The sequence below is a fragment of the Trichoderma camerunense genome, assembly GCF_050948025.1.
Source record: "Trichoderma camerunense strain CBS 138272 chromosome Unknown V8C40scaffold_1, whole genome shotgun sequence".
Classification (NCBI taxonomy): Eukaryota; Fungi; Ascomycota; class Sordariomycetes; order Hypocreales; family Hypocreaceae; genus Trichoderma; species Trichoderma camerunense.
The window spans coordinates 14,899-33,673 of record NW_028145369.1 but is presented as its reverse complement, the minus strand read 5'-3'; the positions used below and the strand labels follow the sequence as shown (position 1 = coordinate 33,673).

The following is an 18,775-nucleotide window of genomic DNA, read 5'->3' as shown; positions in this document are numbered from 1 at the left end:
TGCCGTATTTACACGCGAGAGTTTGCTGGTGGCCATTTTAGTTTCTTAGTCAGCACTGTAATTGATCGGGAAAATGTTTTTGCGATTACCGTTCCATTTCGCGGTACCTTGTACCTGTATTGATGCATCGCGAGGCTTTCGCATTGTTATCGCGGTTTTCACGATCAGAGCCTTCTGGGGCGTCAATGGAGACGGCAGCTGCTTCCGCTGAGAGATCCCGTGCTATTCGCCCAAGAGAATTCTTCCACGCCTCAGTGTAAACACGGTTGTAATTGAAATGGAGCAAGAGCCCCCCAAGGATGTCGTCGATGGCGACGTCGACATGAAGGAAAGCCCCGACGAATCTAGTGTAGACATGGAAGGCAACTCTGGGCAAGACGAGCCTCACGACTTATTCCAACTGATCCATGACCTTTCGAAGTATCTATGTAGCGTCGAAGAAAAGTAAGTTGTCTTGTACGCAGGAATTGCTTACGACGCGTGCCGATTTTAACAAATTTCAGTGGCGAAGAGCTTGCAGCTGGGTTTCAGCGCATTCCCAACAGACGTCTTTTACCCGATTACTTTGACATCATTGCCGAGCCTATAGCCTTCAGTACCGTCCGAGTATGTTTCTCTACAGCTTGCCGATTGTCAAGCGGCGGCATTGTTAACGCAATGACAGAGCAAAATCCAAAAGAAGCAGTACACTGCCTTCTCCGAATTCGTCAAAGACGTCGCGCAAATATGCCACAACGCACAAGTCTACAATCGCCCTTCAGCGCCTATCTTCGGTGCTGCTGAACGACTTCGAGAGATCTTGCAGGAGGAGCTCAAGAAACTCGTTGATAGTGGCGACATTACAGCCGATGATGCGCGTCTACCAGACTTGGGAGAGCTGCCTCCTGTCGAAGAATCGCCTTCGCAGCAGTCCGAGGATGAAGACGAAGATAGAGGACGGGACGACGAGGATGACGATGAGGACGAGGAAGAGGAGGAAACCGATGAAGACTCCGACGACGAAGACTACAAAGGGCGGCGGGGACGACGCTATACGTCCGATCGAGGAAGCCGCAGTAATGACAAAGATGCGAGGTTCCAACAGAAAAGAGGCCGCCCACCAATGGTCCTTACTCCGACAGAAGCCAGAATATTCTCGCTCCTCAAGGAGCTTAGGAAAATCAAGGATGCAGACGGAAACGCACTCGCCGCGCCTTTCGAGAGGCTACCGGATAAAGCTGTTGTTCCAGACTACTACCAAATAATCGCAAACCCCGTCGCATTGGACAATATCAAGAAGAAGACGAAGCGAAAGAAGTATCAGACAGTCGACCAGGCGCTAGCAGACCTTGAGCTCATGTTTGAGAATGCCAAGGCGTATAATGAGGATGATAGCCCGGTGTACGAAGCTGCTGTGAAACTACAGCAGCAAGCCCGGGTACTGGCAGAACAGGAAAAGCTCAAACCAGATGACGATTTCCGTGACGAGGATGGCAAACTCCCTCTGGCAAGCATTGAATACAGCGGAGAAACTTGGAGAGTTGGTAAGTCTACTGCCCCGCTTATGTACTCCCGTTCCTTTCCTCTTCTTTTTTCTTAGTTGACTGACGTTTGGCTTGCCTGTGGCATCAAACAGGTGACTGGGTGCATATTCGTAACCCCAACGACCTAGCAAAGCCCATTGTTGCTCAAATATTCCACACATGGCAAGATCGTGCTGGCCAGAAGTGGATTAATGCCTGTTGGTACTACAGGCCAGAGCAAACAGTTCATCGTTTCGAGAAACACTTTTATGTGCACGAGGTTGTCAAGACAGGCCAATACCGCGACCATCCGATTGCAGACGTTATCGACCGCTGCTACGTAATGTTCGTCACTCGGTTCAACAAGGGACGTCCCAGGGGGCTTGCGCCAGATAAGGACGTCTACGTATGCGAGTCTCGGTACAACGAAGAAAAGTTCCACTTCAACAAAATCAAGACGTGGGCCAGTTGTGTTCCTGATGAGGTGCGGGACAAAGATTACGAGATGGATTTGTTTGATGTTCCTCGTCAAATGAAGAAGATACCCAGTCCAATCAAACACCTCTTGCGTGACGATGCCAAAGAAACAGATGAGCTCCCACGACCTACTTGGGGAAGCCCAAATGCTCCTCCCATCATTGGCGCCGTCCATCGTCGACCGCCAGGACCAAATGTTAGTTGTTGCTTCTTTCCTTGTATTTCATCGTATTTTTATTTGTTTAATTTCTGCTCGAGATAACTGGCCCTCGAACGCTTTGGACATCCAACTGACCCGAATGTACCTACCTTAGGAATCACCCCCTCCGGATGCCATGATGCCTGCAATGCCTGCCGCTTCCAAGATGCCTGCAGAACCAGCTCAGCGCCTTCCCATGAATCCTGGAGTTAGAGATGCGGCAAGCGAGGCGGCAAGGAACGGAGCCATCCCATACAACATGGCTGGTGCAGTGCCACCTCCCAACCAGTATTACGGACACGTTACACCACATTTCCAGCCAGTGCCTCCAAACGCCGGGTCTATACCACAAACGCCAGTTCCCATACCTCATCCACCGCAACAGACGCCTCCTTCTCATATGCCGATGCGAACAATGCAGTACCAGCAGTATCAACCTCAACCTCATCAGCAGCCTGCCTACATGCAAAATTACAACGGCTATGCCCCATCGCCGCAAATGCCCATGCATCATCAACCAGTGCCCAGCCCTCGGCCAACAGGGTATATTCAAGGTCACACTGCGGCAGTGCCCAGGCCGCCGGGGATGGGGACCCCTGGTGTTGCTCAGCCACATGCGAACATGTACAATCCGCCGCGGCCCCCCGAGGTGTACACATTACCAGACAACATGAATGAGTATTTACCAGAAGCGGTGCGACGGGAGTTTCAGCACGATGAAGCTGGCAGAGTACTGTTCTTTTCAGCTGCTCCTCTTGATCGTTCATGCAATGGCCTTTCGCCGCTGAGCTCAGGGCTTGGACATAGTGCCAAATACCTTGCTGGACGGAGCAAGTGGCTAGCTGAACGCGAAAAGAAGCGAAAAGATAGAGATGAGCTGTTGAGTGGGCTACGAGAAAAGCTACGGCGCACAGAACTACAACCTGACGAATCCCCGGCCATCTCACAAGCCGCTCATTCAATGGAACTATACTTTCAGCACCTTGGCCAAGATACTGAGCGTCTAAAAGAGGACGTCGGGCTGTAGCTTTAGATTGGACCTATCCATACAAGGATCAATGCGTAATCATACCTTTAGTCTGCTATATCTTACACAAGGCGAATATCGGACGGCTGGTGTTTTTGGAGTATCTTGGCCATACTGGGATAGTATGCCCCCATACAAGGCGGGAATACGGACTCGACAATTCGAATGATGAATGATTTGGCGGGCAACGAGTTGGGACTCACACAGTGAATTGTATCAAGACGATGAGAACTGTAATTTGGCAAGCAATTTTAATTTAATTAAGGGCATGTCGCCATTTGGGCGCATTACACTGCCACAGATCATTTCAGAGTCGCATGCTATACTATTTATATCACCGTATTAAAACTGCGCCTCCAACCTTTTGCCGGCCAGGATATTCTGCAGATTCAATCTCATGCTCCATCGGATGGACTCTGTCTCGCCCTTTTCACGAACACTGCCATCTCCCCCAACATTCTGGATGTCGCTGCCGGAGGCCACCAATCCCTTGGCTTTGTGGTGAAACATGATGGTGGGATTGACGCTGATGCACTTCATGTTGAGTGCGCTGCTTTGATTCCTACCCAGCCCATACATGGCATCTCTGCAAAGCTGTGCAAGTGAATTGTCGAATGCCATATGCAGACCATCCACACTCAGGCCGTAGAGAATTTTTCTTGCTCCTCTTTGAGAGACGGCGTACGCAAAGGTGCAAATAGGCGCCGCAGTCCTGTGAACGATCCTCGTCTGCGGCTGGTATTGAGACCAGTCCACAAGCTGTGATACTTGGCTGTATGGCGGGACGGTATCGTCGTCTTGGATGAAGTACTTTGCTGACATTTGTTCTATACTCTCCGATGGCAGCCCAGCGTTCTCCTCCAGGGTCTCTGGGAAAGGTTCACCACAATGACCTAGCCATAAGACATCCCAGTCATCTCCATATGGGGAATGAGGCAGCTCTGAAGGCTCCTGCAGAATCTGGCGGGCTCCGCGCGCAACGTTGCGGAGCTGAGACTTGAGATGGATATCCCAATCCATATCATCCTCCATGATAAGGGCTGATCCAGTTTCCTGCTCGACAACTCTACACTGCTGTTAGACAAGACAAACAAACAAGGTGGTGTATTTTAGAGGACTTACTGTCGAATTGCATTCATATGGCCCCTCCAACTTCCAAGAAAGTTGTCTTGTATTGCAGAGGGATCGATTCCATATGGTACGGCTTTGCTCGGGATGCTGGAAGGCTTTACGCCGTCAACCCATTCGAGATCAAAGCCAGTCAGCGATGCCATGAGCTCCAACGCATCTCGTTTATCTGACCGCTCCGGTAATCCAATTGCAATGACTTTTTCAAACCCCAGCGTCTTATTAATTACCCGTTCAATGTCCAATTGAACGGATTTTGTCGGTTCAGGGTCTTCATTTTCGGTGCCAACTATCGATTGGGTATGCCTGCCCACTTTGTCAACGGGGACGCTTTTAATAACGATCCTATTGGAGGCGAAGAAGAATTCGTCGATGGCAATGAGGGTAACAATATAAGCGATGACAACCACTGGTGCCAGAGCCAGTAAACGAAGGCGAGGACGGATGCCGGACAAGCATGCTGAAGCGTTCATCCTGCACAGTATTTCTTTCTTGAGAGTGCTTCAATGTGGTGTTGGCTCATGTGGAAGCAAGCCGGAATGCTAGAGAATGTCGCACTACCTTCAAGACTGTTTGAGATGATGTGCCAGACAGGAGATGGAATGGCAAGAGGAGGCTGACATGGCATGGTAATGTTTCTCTTCAGGGGAGAGCTGGGGAGAGTCTTATTGTGGAGGTTGGTGCTCCCTTCGTACCGTGGCTCCGTTTGCGTGTTGGTGCGAGTTGATCCTTATCGAAGGGTTGCGACATTCTCAAGGGATGGCCAAAGATGGTGTACTCGTACATATATATTATTTGGCGAGATCACCATTTGCGGCCATTCTACGATGAGATAATTGTCTCTTTTTGGTGGCCAGAATAATTGAATTCATAAAGCACAGGTCATCATTACCTTACAAACGCGCTTCGAAATACCGAGGCATGACCTCTTCGTAGCCGAAAGCATCTCCAAGTCGCGTACGGAGTAACACTTCGTGATCTGTTTGCCCTTGGTCAACGCGAACCGCTTAGCACGGATCCGGCTCAAGGATGCATTCAAGGGATGGGCAAAATACCAAGTCAGATTTAAAATACATGTCACAATCCTTAAACTACTCAGTGCCGTATAGAGCGGTTGCTGTGGGGTATTGTTCCCTACACGGTAAGCACCCTCCATCTGCCAGATCTACCCTGAGATTCCCGTCCATTGTACACATCTTCTTTTGGCCTAGAGTTACCATCTAGTAGTCTACTATATCCGCTAGAGCAGTGTATATCTATCTTCCAGTGCATCTCTATTTCCTCTATGTAATCCTCCATCTCTCAGAATAGGACGTGCTCTATTATAAGCCTACAGTGGGTATGTCTTTTGCAATCCTGGTCATTGTGTCTATTGCTTGGCAATCTAAACTTGCAGAAGTCGATCCCCCACATGGCTTAGGCCATGTTTGGTGCGCGACATGTGTGGTGTGTGGAGCAAGCCGCGATATCACCAAGGTACAATACTACCCTGGATTTTCTGCGATAGTAGTAATGCCTCATCACTTATCGGTCTGGAGACGCAGTACGGAGTATAACACCAGCGAAATACTTACTCTGATGTTTGTATTTTTATGGGTTACATGTACCTTACTGCTCATCGCTCGGTCCCTTGTAGAGTTGGCCATAGGGAATATTGTAATCACCAGTGATTATTACTGTATTAATTTGAATGACTTCACATTTAGATACACCACAAATTCTGGGGATTCTCCATTATCCAGGTAGCCATGTTATATATCCAATTTCTTCGTAGGCCCAGCATAACCTGCCATGTATTGACCTGCTTGATATGTACGATTTAATTCACTTTGATGGAAATTGAATTACCAAAGTGCCGCCTCCATCCTCCCACTTGTAGCTGAAGTGCGCTTACATAACGGGCGATCCAAAGCCAGATTGGTGGGATAGCAGGGCGGATGTAATACTCCGCAGAATAGACGGGCTGCTTAATACGTGCAGAGATATGCCGTAATAGCACCACACCCAGGCCCAGCATTTTCCACTGCAAGTCGCTTCGCTGAATCATTCGACGAGTTACATAAATGTCCGTGGTTAGGATTTGCCAAAACCCCAGCTTCTCAGCAGCTGACGTGCCCTTTGCGCCTCCTTCACTCTCTCACAGCGCACTCGCCAAGGGTCGCTTGATCCTCCACCGAACCGACATAACGGCTGTCGCATCTTTATTTACCTACGATTAACGGGCAGTGGTCGCGCACTGCACAGAGATTCGCATAAAATTCACGACGACCACGGAGAACCATATCAGCATCATCTACCACACTCCAGGCCTCGCACACAGCGCCTCAAGCAACCTCCAGGCGACTTCTCCAACACCCCGAGTCTCGTTTCTGCGCCTCACCCCGCGCAACCACGCATGCTGACTGGCGGTCCTACCCCAACTCCAACTGTCAACGAATCGACGGCAAAGTGAAGACTTGAAGACTGGGACAAGTATTCGTCCGTCCACAAACAACCTCCTCTATCCGGTTTCCCGACGCCGACGATCAGCGACACCCTGGCATCTGGTCAGATGCTGCCGCCATGGAAGGCTTCTACCAGACAAACCCAGAGCTGGACAATCAGCTTTCACATCCATCCGAGGACCAGCAACCAGGACACCTCCAGCCCAATGTCTTAGCCATGCAGGATGCCTCGCTTCCGCCCCAGCTTCAGCAACAGCTGCAGCAGCCACCACCAACACTACCAAACCACATGATTTCCAACCAGACTGTAATTCCGGGCAGTCAAATGGACGGCGTGATGCGCGAGGGACACAATGATATGCAAAGACGAAGAAGCATGCCCCAGGCCTACGGCACTGCCCTTCCCTCCACCTCGCAGGTTCCTCCAGCTCGACGCATGTCGACTATCGGCCCTCCCAGAGACATGATGGGATTTGATACGGGAGCAGCTGGGTTCGGCAGCTACCAGTTTAGCCCGGAAATGTCACACCCCTTCGGCATGCAAGATCAGATGGGCAGCTACGTGACAGATGCTGGGAGTTTTTCAGGCGTCCCCCAGGATATCATGGGCACTATGATGCCGTCTCAGTTTGCGAGCATGGACATGGGCGGGATAACGGCCGAGCCTTCTGCCATAGATCTATTCCCTGGCACAAGTGTCTCGGCACCGGATCTTACTGCTTCGACAATTGCCAGCCAGCTGGATGCCAGTCAACTCGGGCCCAGTGGCGATGGCTTTGTCTTGGCGGGTAACCCTACCGGCGGATCGCTAGGAAGGCGCTCAAACAGCGGTCACAAAGGCATGGCGATGGTTCATGACGAGAATATGATAAATGCCCCCCCTTCACCATTCGCACCCCTCAACGCTAGTCCTTCTCATCCTGGTATCGAATCTGACATGATGGGATTTGGAGCAGCCATGTCTTCTTCTCTCCCTGGGCCAGTAGCGATCATTCCAGCGCAGCAAAGCAGTGCCTCGATGGATATGGCTCAGCCAGGCTCAGCCAGCCCTGCAACTCCGATGCAGGCTTCAAATTCCAGAGATCAGTCCAAAGAAAAGACTATTTACTCTAAGAGTGGTTTCGATATGTTGAAAGCCCTTTGGCTAGTTGCGACTCGGAAAAATCCTAAAATCCACCTCGGCGCCGTCGATATGTCCTGTGCTTTTGTCGTTTGTGATGTCACGATGAATGATTGCCCTATAATTTATGTATCTGATAATTTCCAGAATCTCACTGGGTACAGCCGCCATGAGATCATCGGACAAAACTGTCGCTTCCTTCAAGCGCCCGATGGGAAAGTCGAGGCCGGCTCAAAACGAGAATTTGTTGATGACGGAGCAGTGTTTAATCTCAAAAGGATGATCCAGGAGGGCCGTGAGGTGCAGCAAAGCTTAATCAACTATCGAAAGGGAGGAAAGCCTTTCCTCAACCTGTTGACCATGATACCTATACCATGGGATACCGATGAGATCAGATACTTTATCGGCTTCCAAATCGATCTTGTTGAATGCCCCGATGCTATCTCTGGCCAGGAATTGGGCGGTGTTACAGTCAACTACAAACACAGCGACATTGGCCAATATATATGGACTCCGCCGGTGCCGAATCAGTTGGAGTCTGACAACGGACAGACACTCGGTGTGGATGATGTCTCTACACTCCTACAGCAGTTCAATCCGAACGGGCTCGTATCGGATTGGCATAAGTCGTCCTGGGACAAGATGCTTCTCGAGAATACTGATGATGTGGTTCACGTCATATCACTCAAGGGCCTTTTTCTCTATCTATCGCCTTCCTGCAAGCGTGTTCTCGAGTATGATGCCGCCGACCTAGTTGGTAACCCCTTATCTTCCGTTTGCCATCCTTCAGATATTGTTCCCGTGACACGGGAGCTGAAAGACGCAACGACTGGCAGCCAAGTCAACATTGTTTTCAGGATACGGCGGAAACAGAGTGGATATACTTGGTTCGAAAGCCACGGGTCGCTATTCGTCGATCAAGGCAGAGGGCGCAAATGCATCATTCTAGTCGGCAGAAAGCGGCCTGTGTTTGCCCTAGGTAGGCGCACTCTGGAAGCGAACGGTGGCATTGGAGATAGCGAGCTCTGGAGCAAATTGTCCACATCTGGAATGTTTCTTTCGGTTTCGGCAAATATCAGGTCCCTTTTAGACTTACAGCCTGAGTCACTGGTTGGAACAAGCATTCAGGAGCTGATGCGAAAAGAATCACGAGCCGAGTTTGGGCGTACAATTGAAAAGGCTAGGAAGGGGAAAATATCTACTTGCAAGCATGAAATGCTCAACCGACGCGGACAAGGACTCCAGGCTCAAACCACTCTATATCCTGGGGACGCCTCTGAGGGCCAAAAACCGTCCTTCGTCCTAGCTCAAACGAAGTTATTGAAAGCATCATCCCGCCACGTTCCATCGACTCTGACCGCAAGCAACGCATTATACGGCACCAACTCTTTAAGAGGTGATATGCACAGCCAGGGGACCCCCCATGGAGGCCAGATTCTCCAGCCAGCAGTTGGAGCGCTTGTCCCAGGGTCTCAAGACGCAGCTCTGGCGTCCGACGACAACATCTTTGATGAACTAAGAACGACGAAATGCTCAAGCTGGCAGTTTGAGCTGCGGCAGATGGAGAAGATTAATCGAATCTTGGCAGAGGAGCTGGGCGGTTTACTATCAAACAAGAAAAAACGCAAGAGAAGAAAGGGAGTTGGGAATGTAGTTCGTGATTGTGCCAATTGCCATACCCGCAACACTCCGGAATGGAGAAGGGGGCCAAGTGGACAGCGAGATCTATGTAATAGCTGTGGCTTACGGTGGGCTAAACAGGTGAGAAAGAGTGGCCTTCCTCAACTTGATATAGCAATTTCATTAACATGTGCAACTAGACTGGCCGAGTCTCCCCACGCAATTCTACGCGAGGGGGCCCCAGCGCGAATACTGACTCTCAGAGTAAGAAATCAGCATCTCCAGTACATTCTTCGCCGCTACATAGGAGTGAAACACCAAACCAAACACAGAGCAACGGCGAAGGCAACCCAGATACAGCGCAGCTTGCGAATAAGATAGCTGCTGCGACCGCTGGCATGGGCTCAGGGGCGGGACAACACCCTCCTTCCACTATGCCGCCTCCGAGTCAATCATCTCTGGCTACTGGTGCTATCAGCTCCGGAATGGCATCGATACGGGAAGAGCGCGAAAATAGCCAAACATGAGCAGCTATCTGAGTTCATCTCGCTGATTTGGTTGCCGGATGTAAGAAGAGAGGACTCACACCGAATCAAGCATCCTTTTCTTCTTTTCCCCACATGAGAGCTGGCTGGTCCTGGCTCTTGCAACTATACTATCACTGGAAACCTTACAAACTATCTTCTAGTCTTCTAACCTCACCCGGTCACAGCATGTGGATAACGGGATTCTACGGAACGGTGGCTAGCCATGATGAGTGTGAAGCCATTTTCCAAGTCTCTTTGAACAGGAGACACCTTCTCACCTGGTTGATCAATTCTTTGGGAGCGGGGATATCTTTTCCTTTTTTCCTTTTTTCCTTTTTCTATCTGGCGGCGGACACAAACGATACCACCTGTACATACATACTGCCTGTATACTACATATTTATTCATAGTGATTGTGCGTTGGCTTCAGATCTACGAGCTTAGCAAGTAGTAATGCTCGTATTTTCTCTATCTTCAATATCCTCGACGTTACGGACCATATATAGACACAGAATCCTCAGCTACAATAAACGATAATGTATATGAACGCTTTGCGTAATATAGTGTATGAAGAGATGCTTGCCGGTGTATATTCACTTTAGAACCTCTAAGAATTCGTCTAGCAAAATCACACGAAACTTGTCACGCCACTGAGAGGTCCACTGTCTATCAATCCACCTCTGAGAGAGATTACCTCGCCAAGAGACAACTTCAACATTCCAGCCCATCTTCAGTGCTCGCTCCACATAGGAGAAGAATCCATCGGAGTGAGGAGAAGGTTTAGCATCTCCAGTTGCCAGTACGATGGTACCAGGCGTAAGAAAGTATTCCATCACGGACTCGGCAATGCGGACCTGTAGAGTTTCGTCCACGAGGTCCTCCACAAAACGAAGAGTGTCAGGGGCTCCAGTGAAGTTCAGTCCACCTTCGAGAACCCCCTTACGCTCTCTAAGATCAACATGATATCCCAGCTCGCGCAGCTGCTGCACATAGCGAGGTTCTGAACGACCTGGGAGGGTAGAGCAGCAGACATTCAGCGCAGCCACTGGCCGATCCCGAACGAGTATTTCGGTCAGAAATTGCAAGTTTAGGTGAGGCACAGGCGATAGACGAGTGTTTTCGTCAAGACGTCGGAATCCCTTCAACGTTCTTTGATACCCGATATCGATGTTGGACATGTCGACGAAGACGTGGACGCCTTGCGATGTGATAGTTGGGTGTTTTTCCGCCATGGAGGCGTCTCTGACCCGATACGGGACGAGATTCATCATGAGCGCCCTGTGTCTGTCGTCCTTCAAGCGTAGCTTTTCACGCACGCTGTTCATCCAAGAGCGAGAATGGTGCATGGTATTGATTGGAGGCGAGCATTCTGGGCATTCGGGAGAAGAAGACGTGAGAAGGTCGGTTTGCCCAGCCCGCCGACGTCCCCGGCCACAGATGCAGCCCTGAGAGGATGGATGGCGACATGCGGATGGCGACAGATCTGGCGGAGAGGATGCTATTCCATAGTTGGAGCCGGTATTTCGTTCGCTTGATGTGATATGCTTTATGTCAAATGGAAGAACATGACGGACGGTGCTCGCGCGTATTCGCTTTGCAGGGGACAACAGCTCAGGGCCATAATTCGAGGGCGTCGATGACAAGCTGCCGGGCTTCAGGGCTATCTGCGCCGACGAATAGTCATCATCGTAGTCGCTTCTTTCCAGCAAGTCTGGGCCGGGATCATATCTATGCTGAGGAGAGTCGAGGAACTCGGTGAACAGCTTGCTGAAGTCGCCGAGCTTTATCGGTTTCGCAAGGGCGTAAGAAGACGAAGAGGCAGCATCATAATTGCTTGACTGGTCAACAGTCTCAATTCGATCTATGTAGTGAATATCTGGAGGATCAATCATGGACGTGTATGGCGAGAGGGGTGTATGAGCTTGAAAATTCGAGTGTCATTGAAGAAGAGCAATCCATGGGAGTTGCGCTGGAATGTAAAGTTCAGGTACGAGTATTATAAGGAGGGATGCATTATTAGGCATCAATCCCTGGGAGCAGCGGAAATGACGATAGAGACCATACTGCAACCACTTCCACCCAAGAAAACATTACATAAGCGGCTTCAGCCTACGAACTTACACATGATTGACTAACACTTGAAAGACATATATAGCAAGCAAATAAAGAACTACTACTAAATGGAATAAAGAGTAATTTCTAGCCACGGCGTAGATATATTTCAAATAAATAAGTCAATCAAGAGGCTACACTCCTGTGATGCACCTACTGCACACCTACTGGTATTCAGAGCAATACTTTGATACGGCACACTCCCGAGCTTCCGTTGCACGGGTCATCGTTTTGACTTGGCCTGGCTGATCAGCTGCATGGGTCAGGCTCAGCTTGTGTACGGGCATGTCCGTCCCTGTAAACACTTTTGACACCCCTAGTGCGGCGGGGTTCGATTCACCTGAGATGCTCTGCCGTCCGCCCGGCTATGGCGTCGCATTGGGGGAATTGCCGCAAATGCAGCCAAAAACACACACGGCCATTGGACCATTGAAAAATATGATAAAATAGAACAAAACCGGTTTCATCACTGTAATCTTCCCCTGATATTTATTGACTCATTAGATACTCCGTAAAATCACTACTATAAGGAAGAAGCCTTTAGTCCCACTTTTCTAGTCGCCTATTACACTGGTATAAAGCCGTCCCTGTACTTGTTAACTGGCAGAAGCTGCTACCAAGCAAAAGTAGAGCCCTTGTTTTTCCGATCTATTCTTTCCGCAATTACATCTGCCGAGGATACGATACGTCCAAGGTTTTTTTATTCCGCAGCTCGATCTCGATCTCTCTCCTTGCCCTGAACATCCCTCGTTCTGCGCACCAACTCGCCCATCATGCTGTCTCGAAGCATAGCCGTCGTCTCTCGCATGGCGCCCATGCGCCATTTGCGCCCTTCTCCTGTCTTCCGCCAGGGACTTCCCAGCCTTGTCCGGTACTATGCAGACAAGATCATCCAGGTGCCGCCCATGGCTGAGTCCATATCCGAGGGCACTCTCAAGCAGTTCTCCAAATCCATTGGCGACTATGTCGAGCAGGACGAGGAGATTGCCACCATTGAGACCGATAAGGTACGCTTTCCAATGGCCCCTTGACCTTGCACTATAGCATAGCATACTCATTCCTTGCGCCTGCAGATCGATGTCGCCGTCAACGCAACAGAAGCTGGTGTTATCAAGGAGTTTTTCGTCAGCGAGGAGGACACCGTGACGGTCGGCCAGGACCTTGTCCGTGTTGAGATTGGCGGCGAGAAGCCAGCAGAGTCAGAGAAGCCCAAGGAGGAATCCGCCCCCGCCCCTTCAGAGTCAAAAGAGTCAAAACCTGCCGAGCCAGAGCAGCCCAAGTCCGAGCCCGCCAAAAGCGAGAAGCCAGCTCCCCCGCCTCAACCCAAGGAGCAGCCCGAGAAGAAGAGCCAGCCCGAACCTGCTGCGGCGTCAAAATCTGAGCCGGCAGCTGGAAACCGCGAGGAGCGTCGAGTAAGCTCCCCCCTTGAATTGTCTTTTAGCCATACCCCCTAGCCCGTCTAACTCGATGTAACTCAGGTCAAAATGAACCGCATGCGACTCCGTATCGCCGAGCGTCTCAAGCAGTCTCAGAACACCGCCGCATCACTGACGACATTCAACGAGGTCGACATGTCCAACATTATGGAGTTCCGAAAACTCTACAAGGATGAGATGCTGAAGAAGACTGGCGTGAAGCTGGGCTTCATGAGCGCCTTCTCCCGCGCTGCTGTGCTGGCGATGCGAGACATCCCCGCAGTCAATGCGTCCATCGAGGGCCCCAATGGTGGCGACACCATTGTCTACCGCGACTATGTCGACATCAGCGTTGCCGTTGCTACGGAGAAGGGTCTGGTTACCCCCGTTGTGCGAAACGTTGAGTCACTGGACATGATCAGCATCGAGAAGGCCATTGCCGATATGGGCAAGAAGGTTCGTAGCAGTATCCCCACATAATATTACACCCAGGCAGCATTACTAACTACCGTCCAGGCTCGCGATGGCAAGCTCACTATTGAGGATATGGCCGGTGGAACTTTCACCATCAGCAACGGCGGCGTGTTTGGATCTCTCATGGGCACCCCGATTATCAACCTGCCTCAAAGCGCCGTCCTGGGCCTCCACGCCATCAAGGATCGCGCCGTGGCAGTCAATGGAAAAGTGGAGGTTCGGCCAATGATGTACTTGGCCCTGACGTATGACCACCGTCTTCTTGACGGAAGGGAAGCCGTCCAGTTCCTGGTCAAGATCAAAGAGTACATCGAGGATCCCAGGAAAATGCTACTATAGGAGCTTTCACAAGCACAGTTATACATGACACGTGGTTAGGTGACTTTACTTTTCCTCTGATATCTACGGTTGCTTGTCCTCGGTGTTATTTTGTTGCTATAGAATGTACAATTATATAGCTTGCTTTTTAAATAAAGTATAAGCTTAATACTGTTAATACTTTATTATTTTTTCTTCTGAAAATACATATTCTTTATATAAGGATGGAAAATAAAAGCTATGAAGTTCAATCATGTACAGGTACGGAGTAGAGCTGCATTATATTGTATGTTTTTTGTATATACCCCTGTTGAGAAAATAATTTTATTCTACATATTTAATATGGCGAAATGAAGTTTACAAAATATGAACAATTAAATTACATTAAGAATACTAAGCAGTCTTCAAGATGTTTTATTCTAGAGTATACTTTTATTATAGGCGATCTAGTCTGGTATGTACTTCTATGTGGAGCGTCATGTGTACTAAAAATACCCGAGTGTGGCCATTAGACTTTCGGTCCCGTAGTTTAGGCAGAAGGGCGGTCCTATGACATAGCTGGTCAACCGCGGGCACATGCGTGCAGTGACAACATCACCTATCAAACGTCACCTCCCGTTATCCAAATCTTACCATTAGCTATGGACTCTAATATAAGCGTTGACTTTGGACGATATCATCGGAAAATCATGCAAATGATCTGGGACCCTGAACCATCCAACGATGTGAACAGCGACGAACCTGTTTGGTGTCTGGGCCGCTCTTACAAGCTAGACGACTCCAAGCGTGCGAGCTCCAGAGCCGTAGAAAAGGCGACGAGGCCTGTTGGTAGCGACGCACCAGAGACCGGCGGCGCATCAGAAGCCGTTCAGGCCTCGTCTTCGACGCAAAGCCCTCCGCCCGTATCAAAACCATCTGCAAATGCGCCAGAGACACCGTCAGCGGCGGCAGGCGAGGAGCTGCCGCTGGAAAACGGATGGCCTCCGGGGTTCTTGGAAGACATGGCTTCAAAATTCTGGATGACGTACAGATCGGGATTTGATCCCATACCCAAGTCTGTTGACCCGAGGGCGACCTCTGTGCTTTCGTTTACCGTAAGGATCAAGAGCACGCTCTCAGATCCTACTGGGTTCTCTTCCGATAGTGGCTGGGGCTGTATGATTCGTTCGGGCCAGAGCCTTCTTGCTACAACTATTGGGACTCTGCAGTTAGGACGAGGTATGTTTCTCCCTTCCCCTCTAGACCGGCACCCTCTTTGAGAGGTCTAACCGAAACCCTTCAAGACTGGCGACGCGGCAAAAGCCAACAAGAGGAGCGACAGCTCATCAGCATGTTTGCCGACGATCCAAGGGCGCCGTTTTCAATCCACAACTTCGTACGCCATGGGGCCACCGCCTGTGGGAAATTCCCCGGCGAGTGGTTTGGCCCATCTGCTACTGCGCAGTGCATTCAGTATGCCAACATTCCGCGACAAGCTTTCAACGGATTACATGGCTGACACGTGAGACACAGGGCCCTCACAAGCTCTTCAGGGCTTCCTCTGAAGGTATACTCGCCAAACGACGGACAAGACGTTTACGAAGATGGTTTCATGAAGACCGCGAAGCCTGAAGGGCAAGATTTCCACCCGACCTTGATCCTTATACGAACACGTCTCGGTATTGACAAAATCACGCCGATATATTGGGATCCTCTAATCGCTGCGCTGCAGATGCCGCAGTCAGTTGGTATTGCTGGGTAAGTTGCACTATTGACACAGTAAACGGCTGTAGCTAATCCCTTTCTTCAGTGGCCGCCCTTCCTCGTCTCATTACTTCGTGGGCAGCCAAGGTAGCTACCTGTTTTATCTCGACCCCCATCACACCAGAAAAGCGATCCCCTACCACGCCGACGTGACCAAGTACATGGAAGAAGATATCGATTCGTGCCATACCTCTAGGCTACGCCGACTCGATGTGAAAGAGATGGACCCAAGTATGCTGATAGGCTTCCTTATTCGTACTGAGAGTGACTGGTCCGATTGGAGACAACGTGTAGAAAGCGTCCAGGGCAAATCCATCATTCACGTGGCAGACCATGAGCCTACGCTATACAGTAGCGAAGGCAGGGATGGTGCCGTGGATGAAGTCGAGATACTGAGTGATGACGATGATGATGATGTGACGACAACATGAGGGGTATCATCGAGAGCCGCTCCTAACAAGACGCTTCAATCAAAGACGGATTCATGTCTTTCAGACTTTCTACAGCAACCGGAATCTGCTGTCATGACACTCTACCCCTAACGTCGTGTGCTGGCATACCGGCCGGCAGCGTGAAATAGAAGCCCTCCCCAATCTCGCGAATACGACATTTTAGACAATCGTGTCTTTATTATACCTTTTAACCATTTCCGGCACCGCCAGGCTGGACAGTGGAGGCAGCATGGCCTAAATCACGGATATGTTTAAATAGCTTCGTTTTAGAGTCAAACTCAGCTGTGCAGATATTGCATCGATGCTGTGTCAAGTTGGTTAGCACGCCTTGGGATTTGCCAAATTAATATGATATGATAAATACCTCGTTTTCGGTTGCCGCAGCAGCAGCCGCTTTTTTCTGGCGTTTCAGCTTTGCTTTTCCAATTTTGATTTTCGGTTTCGTATCATCAGCGGAGAGCTTCTGCGGTTGTTTGGATGAATTGCCCTGCACTCCCTTGTCGTGATTGTCACTCGTCGACTTGACATTCAGCTTGTGAAATGACTGATCAAGTTCTTCTTCTTCATCGTGGCTTTCACTCTGGTCCGCTTCAGGTGTATCCTGATCTGGTGATGCTCCATTTCCAGTGGCTGTGTCTTGCTGACCCTCGTGCAGAGGCTCAGCACTCACTACGCCCTCATTCGCTTCATAGTCCTGTTCATCCACTCTTGTAGTTCGTAGTTCCTGGTCTTCGCTCAAAGATACTTCGGGTACCTCGACCGTTGTTGCGTCCAAATCCAAGTTTGCCGTTTCTTTTTTCATCTGTCGACGTAGATCTTGAACAGCCTTGATATGTTTCTTGCTGCGCTCATGGGATTCAAATTGCTTTTCGCTCTTGAATCTTTTGTTACACGCCACACATTCCAGAATCTCTGTTTCAATTTCAGACTCTTCAGACTCTGAAGGTTGGTGCTGCCCATTTTCATCCTCTCTGGAGTGAACCCAGTCTGGCACGTCAAATGCGGAGTAGGTTTCTTTATTCGCTGCACGAGACCGGGCAGCTTGCGCAGCAGCAGCAGTCCGAAGGGACTTGTGACGATCTGCCTCACTTTGAGTGTTTGGAATATAGCGAGGATCCCGCTTCCTGACAAAGGAGACTAAAAATCGGACAGCATCGGTAAACTCTCGAATAGCATCGTCTCGTAGCTTTTTGTTTTCCTTCTCCATCCAACGCCTAGTCCTGCGATCTGGGGCGTCTGAGAGGCGATATTTGTCTTGCCACATGAATGATTTCTTCGTAGCGAATCCAGTCCAGATGGCATAAAAGGATTTCACAGTAGGATCGTAATCACTGTCGGATGAGCCAAACGTCGGATACTCAGGACACTCAACACCCTCGTAGTCAGCAGCAGCTTCCTCCTCCTGAGCGAGATGCTCAAATGTTTCTCTCGTGATTGAGTAGAAGCCGTTAACATCGTCAGTATATGGAATGGTGGAATTGAATCGTGATATGAGACGCATAATATCGTCTGCAGTAGTGAGATGAACATTATGGAAAGTTGGAGGCGCAGATGCATCATTGGAATCATGTTGACCACTCAGAATGCTCTCGCGGTGCGAGTCATACCAGGCTCTTTCCTGGGGGTCAGATAAAATGTCATATGCAGCCTGAACTTCTGCAAACTTTTCCGTGGCCGCTTCAACGTTGTTGAAATTGCGATCTGGATGCAACTCCAAAGCCTTTTTGCGATATGCCTTCTTGATTCTACACAAATTCAATCAATGTGCGAAATTTGAGAGATGTTTAATCAGAATGGCTTACTCAATGTCAGTCGCAGTCCTTTCGACTTCTAAGAGTTCATAGTAGCATGTTCTTTGGCTGGTTCCAGTGTCGGCACGGCGCGATTCCGAATTTGAGGACTGTTCAGCCCCCATGGTGATTCACAGTACCAGGACAGTAAACGGTGCAGAAAATGTCTTGGCAAGTGTGAATAGATGGAAGATTTACTTTCGTCTCAGTAGGAAGGATATGAATTTCTTGCAGCATCTAAGGTGGGCGGGAACCCATTTATTATATATCTACATATGATGAGAGTATCAAGCAGTTGCCTAGTAATAATTCTTCGGGATTGACTCATATGTTGAAAAATTACATAATCAGAATATTTTATCAATGAAAAGAATTCAATTTTCACGGGAGATTTAACTGCCAAGCTAAGCAAATCCAAGCAGGCTAT

At 49.6% G+C, this 18,775-nt stretch overlaps 8 protein-coding genes across 8 annotated transcripts; 5 read left to right on the top strand and 3 right to left on the bottom strand.

The window, feature by feature from the left end:
• Nucleotides 1-68: 68 nt before the first annotated feature.
• Nucleotides 69-3,511, top strand: V8C40DRAFT_228678 (uncharacterized protein). Its single transcript, XM_083212320.1, has 5 exons — nucleotides 69-444; nucleotides 504-606; nucleotides 665-1,523; nucleotides 1,616-2,175; nucleotides 2,294-3,511. Exons 1-5 carry the CDS (start codon nucleotides 278-280, stop codon nucleotides 3,203-3,205), a joined length of 2,601 nt encoding a protein of 866 aa, XP_083078579.1. The 5' UTR covers nucleotides 69-277; the 3' UTR covers nucleotides 3,206-3,511.
• Nucleotides 3,503-5,373, bottom strand: V8C40DRAFT_228676 (glycosyltransferase family 25 protein). The gene is made up of 3 exons (XM_083212319.1): nucleotides 4,955-5,373; nucleotides 4,328-4,894; nucleotides 3,503-4,271 (listed from the first exon to the last, which is right to left on the bottom strand). Exons 2-3 carry the CDS (start codon nucleotides 4,804-4,806, stop codon nucleotides 3,548-3,550), a joined length of 1,203 nt encoding a protein of 400 aa, XP_083078578.1. The 5' UTR covers nucleotides 4,807-4,894; nucleotides 4,955-5,373; the 3' UTR covers nucleotides 3,503-3,547.
• Nucleotides 5,374-6,311: 938 nt separating this feature from the next.
• Nucleotides 6,312-10,591, top strand: V8C40DRAFT_228673 (white collar 1). The gene is made up of 2 exons (XM_083212318.1): nucleotides 6,312-9,658; nucleotides 9,718-10,591. Exons 1-2 carry the CDS (start codon nucleotides 6,896-6,898, stop codon nucleotides 10,042-10,044), a joined length of 3,090 nt encoding a protein of 1,029 aa, XP_083078576.1. The 5' UTR covers nucleotides 6,312-6,895; the 3' UTR covers nucleotides 10,045-10,591.
• Nucleotides 10,019-10,563, top strand: V8C40DRAFT_222 (uncharacterized protein). The gene has a single exon (XM_083212222.1). It carries the CDS (start codon nucleotides 10,138-10,140, stop codon nucleotides 10,486-10,488), a length of 351 nt encoding a protein of 116 aa, XP_083078577.1. The 5' UTR covers nucleotides 10,019-10,137; the 3' UTR covers nucleotides 10,489-10,563.
• V8C40DRAFT_228671 (NYN domain-containing protein) lies at nucleotides 10,315-12,091 on the bottom strand. Its single transcript, XM_083212317.1, has one exon. It carries the CDS (start codon nucleotides 11,934-11,936, stop codon nucleotides 10,638-10,640), a length of 1,299 nt encoding a protein of 432 aa, XP_083078575.1. The 5' UTR covers nucleotides 11,937-12,091; the 3' UTR covers nucleotides 10,315-10,637.
• A 488-nt stretch (nucleotides 12,092-12,579) lies between these two features.
• On the top strand, nucleotides 12,580-14,601 carry V8C40DRAFT_228669 (uncharacterized protein). The gene is made up of 5 exons (XM_083212316.1): nucleotides 12,580-12,729; nucleotides 12,787-13,163; nucleotides 13,230-13,568; nucleotides 13,635-14,027; nucleotides 14,088-14,601. The coding sequence occupies exons 2-5, from the start codon at nucleotides 12,930-12,932 to the stop codon at nucleotides 14,382-14,384; spliced, it is 1,263 nt and encodes a 420-aa protein (XP_083078574.1). The 5' UTR covers nucleotides 12,580-12,729; nucleotides 12,787-12,929; the 3' UTR covers nucleotides 14,385-14,601.
• A 338-nt stretch (nucleotides 14,602-14,939) lies between these two features.
• On the top strand, nucleotides 14,940-16,960 carry V8C40DRAFT_228668 (cysteine protease ATG4). The gene is made up of 4 exons (XM_083212315.1): nucleotides 14,940-15,581; nucleotides 15,647-15,815; nucleotides 15,876-16,100; nucleotides 16,153-16,960. Exons 1-4 carry the CDS (start codon nucleotides 15,005-15,007, stop codon nucleotides 16,535-16,537), a joined length of 1,356 nt encoding a protein of 451 aa, XP_083078573.1. The 5' UTR covers nucleotides 14,940-15,004; the 3' UTR covers nucleotides 16,538-16,960.
• On the bottom strand, nucleotides 16,687-18,633 carry V8C40DRAFT_183 (uncharacterized protein). Its single transcript, XM_083211756.1, has 3 exons — nucleotides 18,361-18,633; nucleotides 16,921-18,303; nucleotides 16,687-16,864 (listed from the first exon to the last, which is right to left on the bottom strand). Exons 1-3 carry the CDS (start codon nucleotides 18,471-18,473, stop codon nucleotides 16,837-16,839), a joined length of 1,524 nt encoding a protein of 507 aa, XP_083078572.1. The 5' UTR covers nucleotides 18,474-18,633; the 3' UTR covers nucleotides 16,687-16,836.
• Between the last annotated feature and the right edge of the window lie 142 nt (nucleotides 18,634-18,775).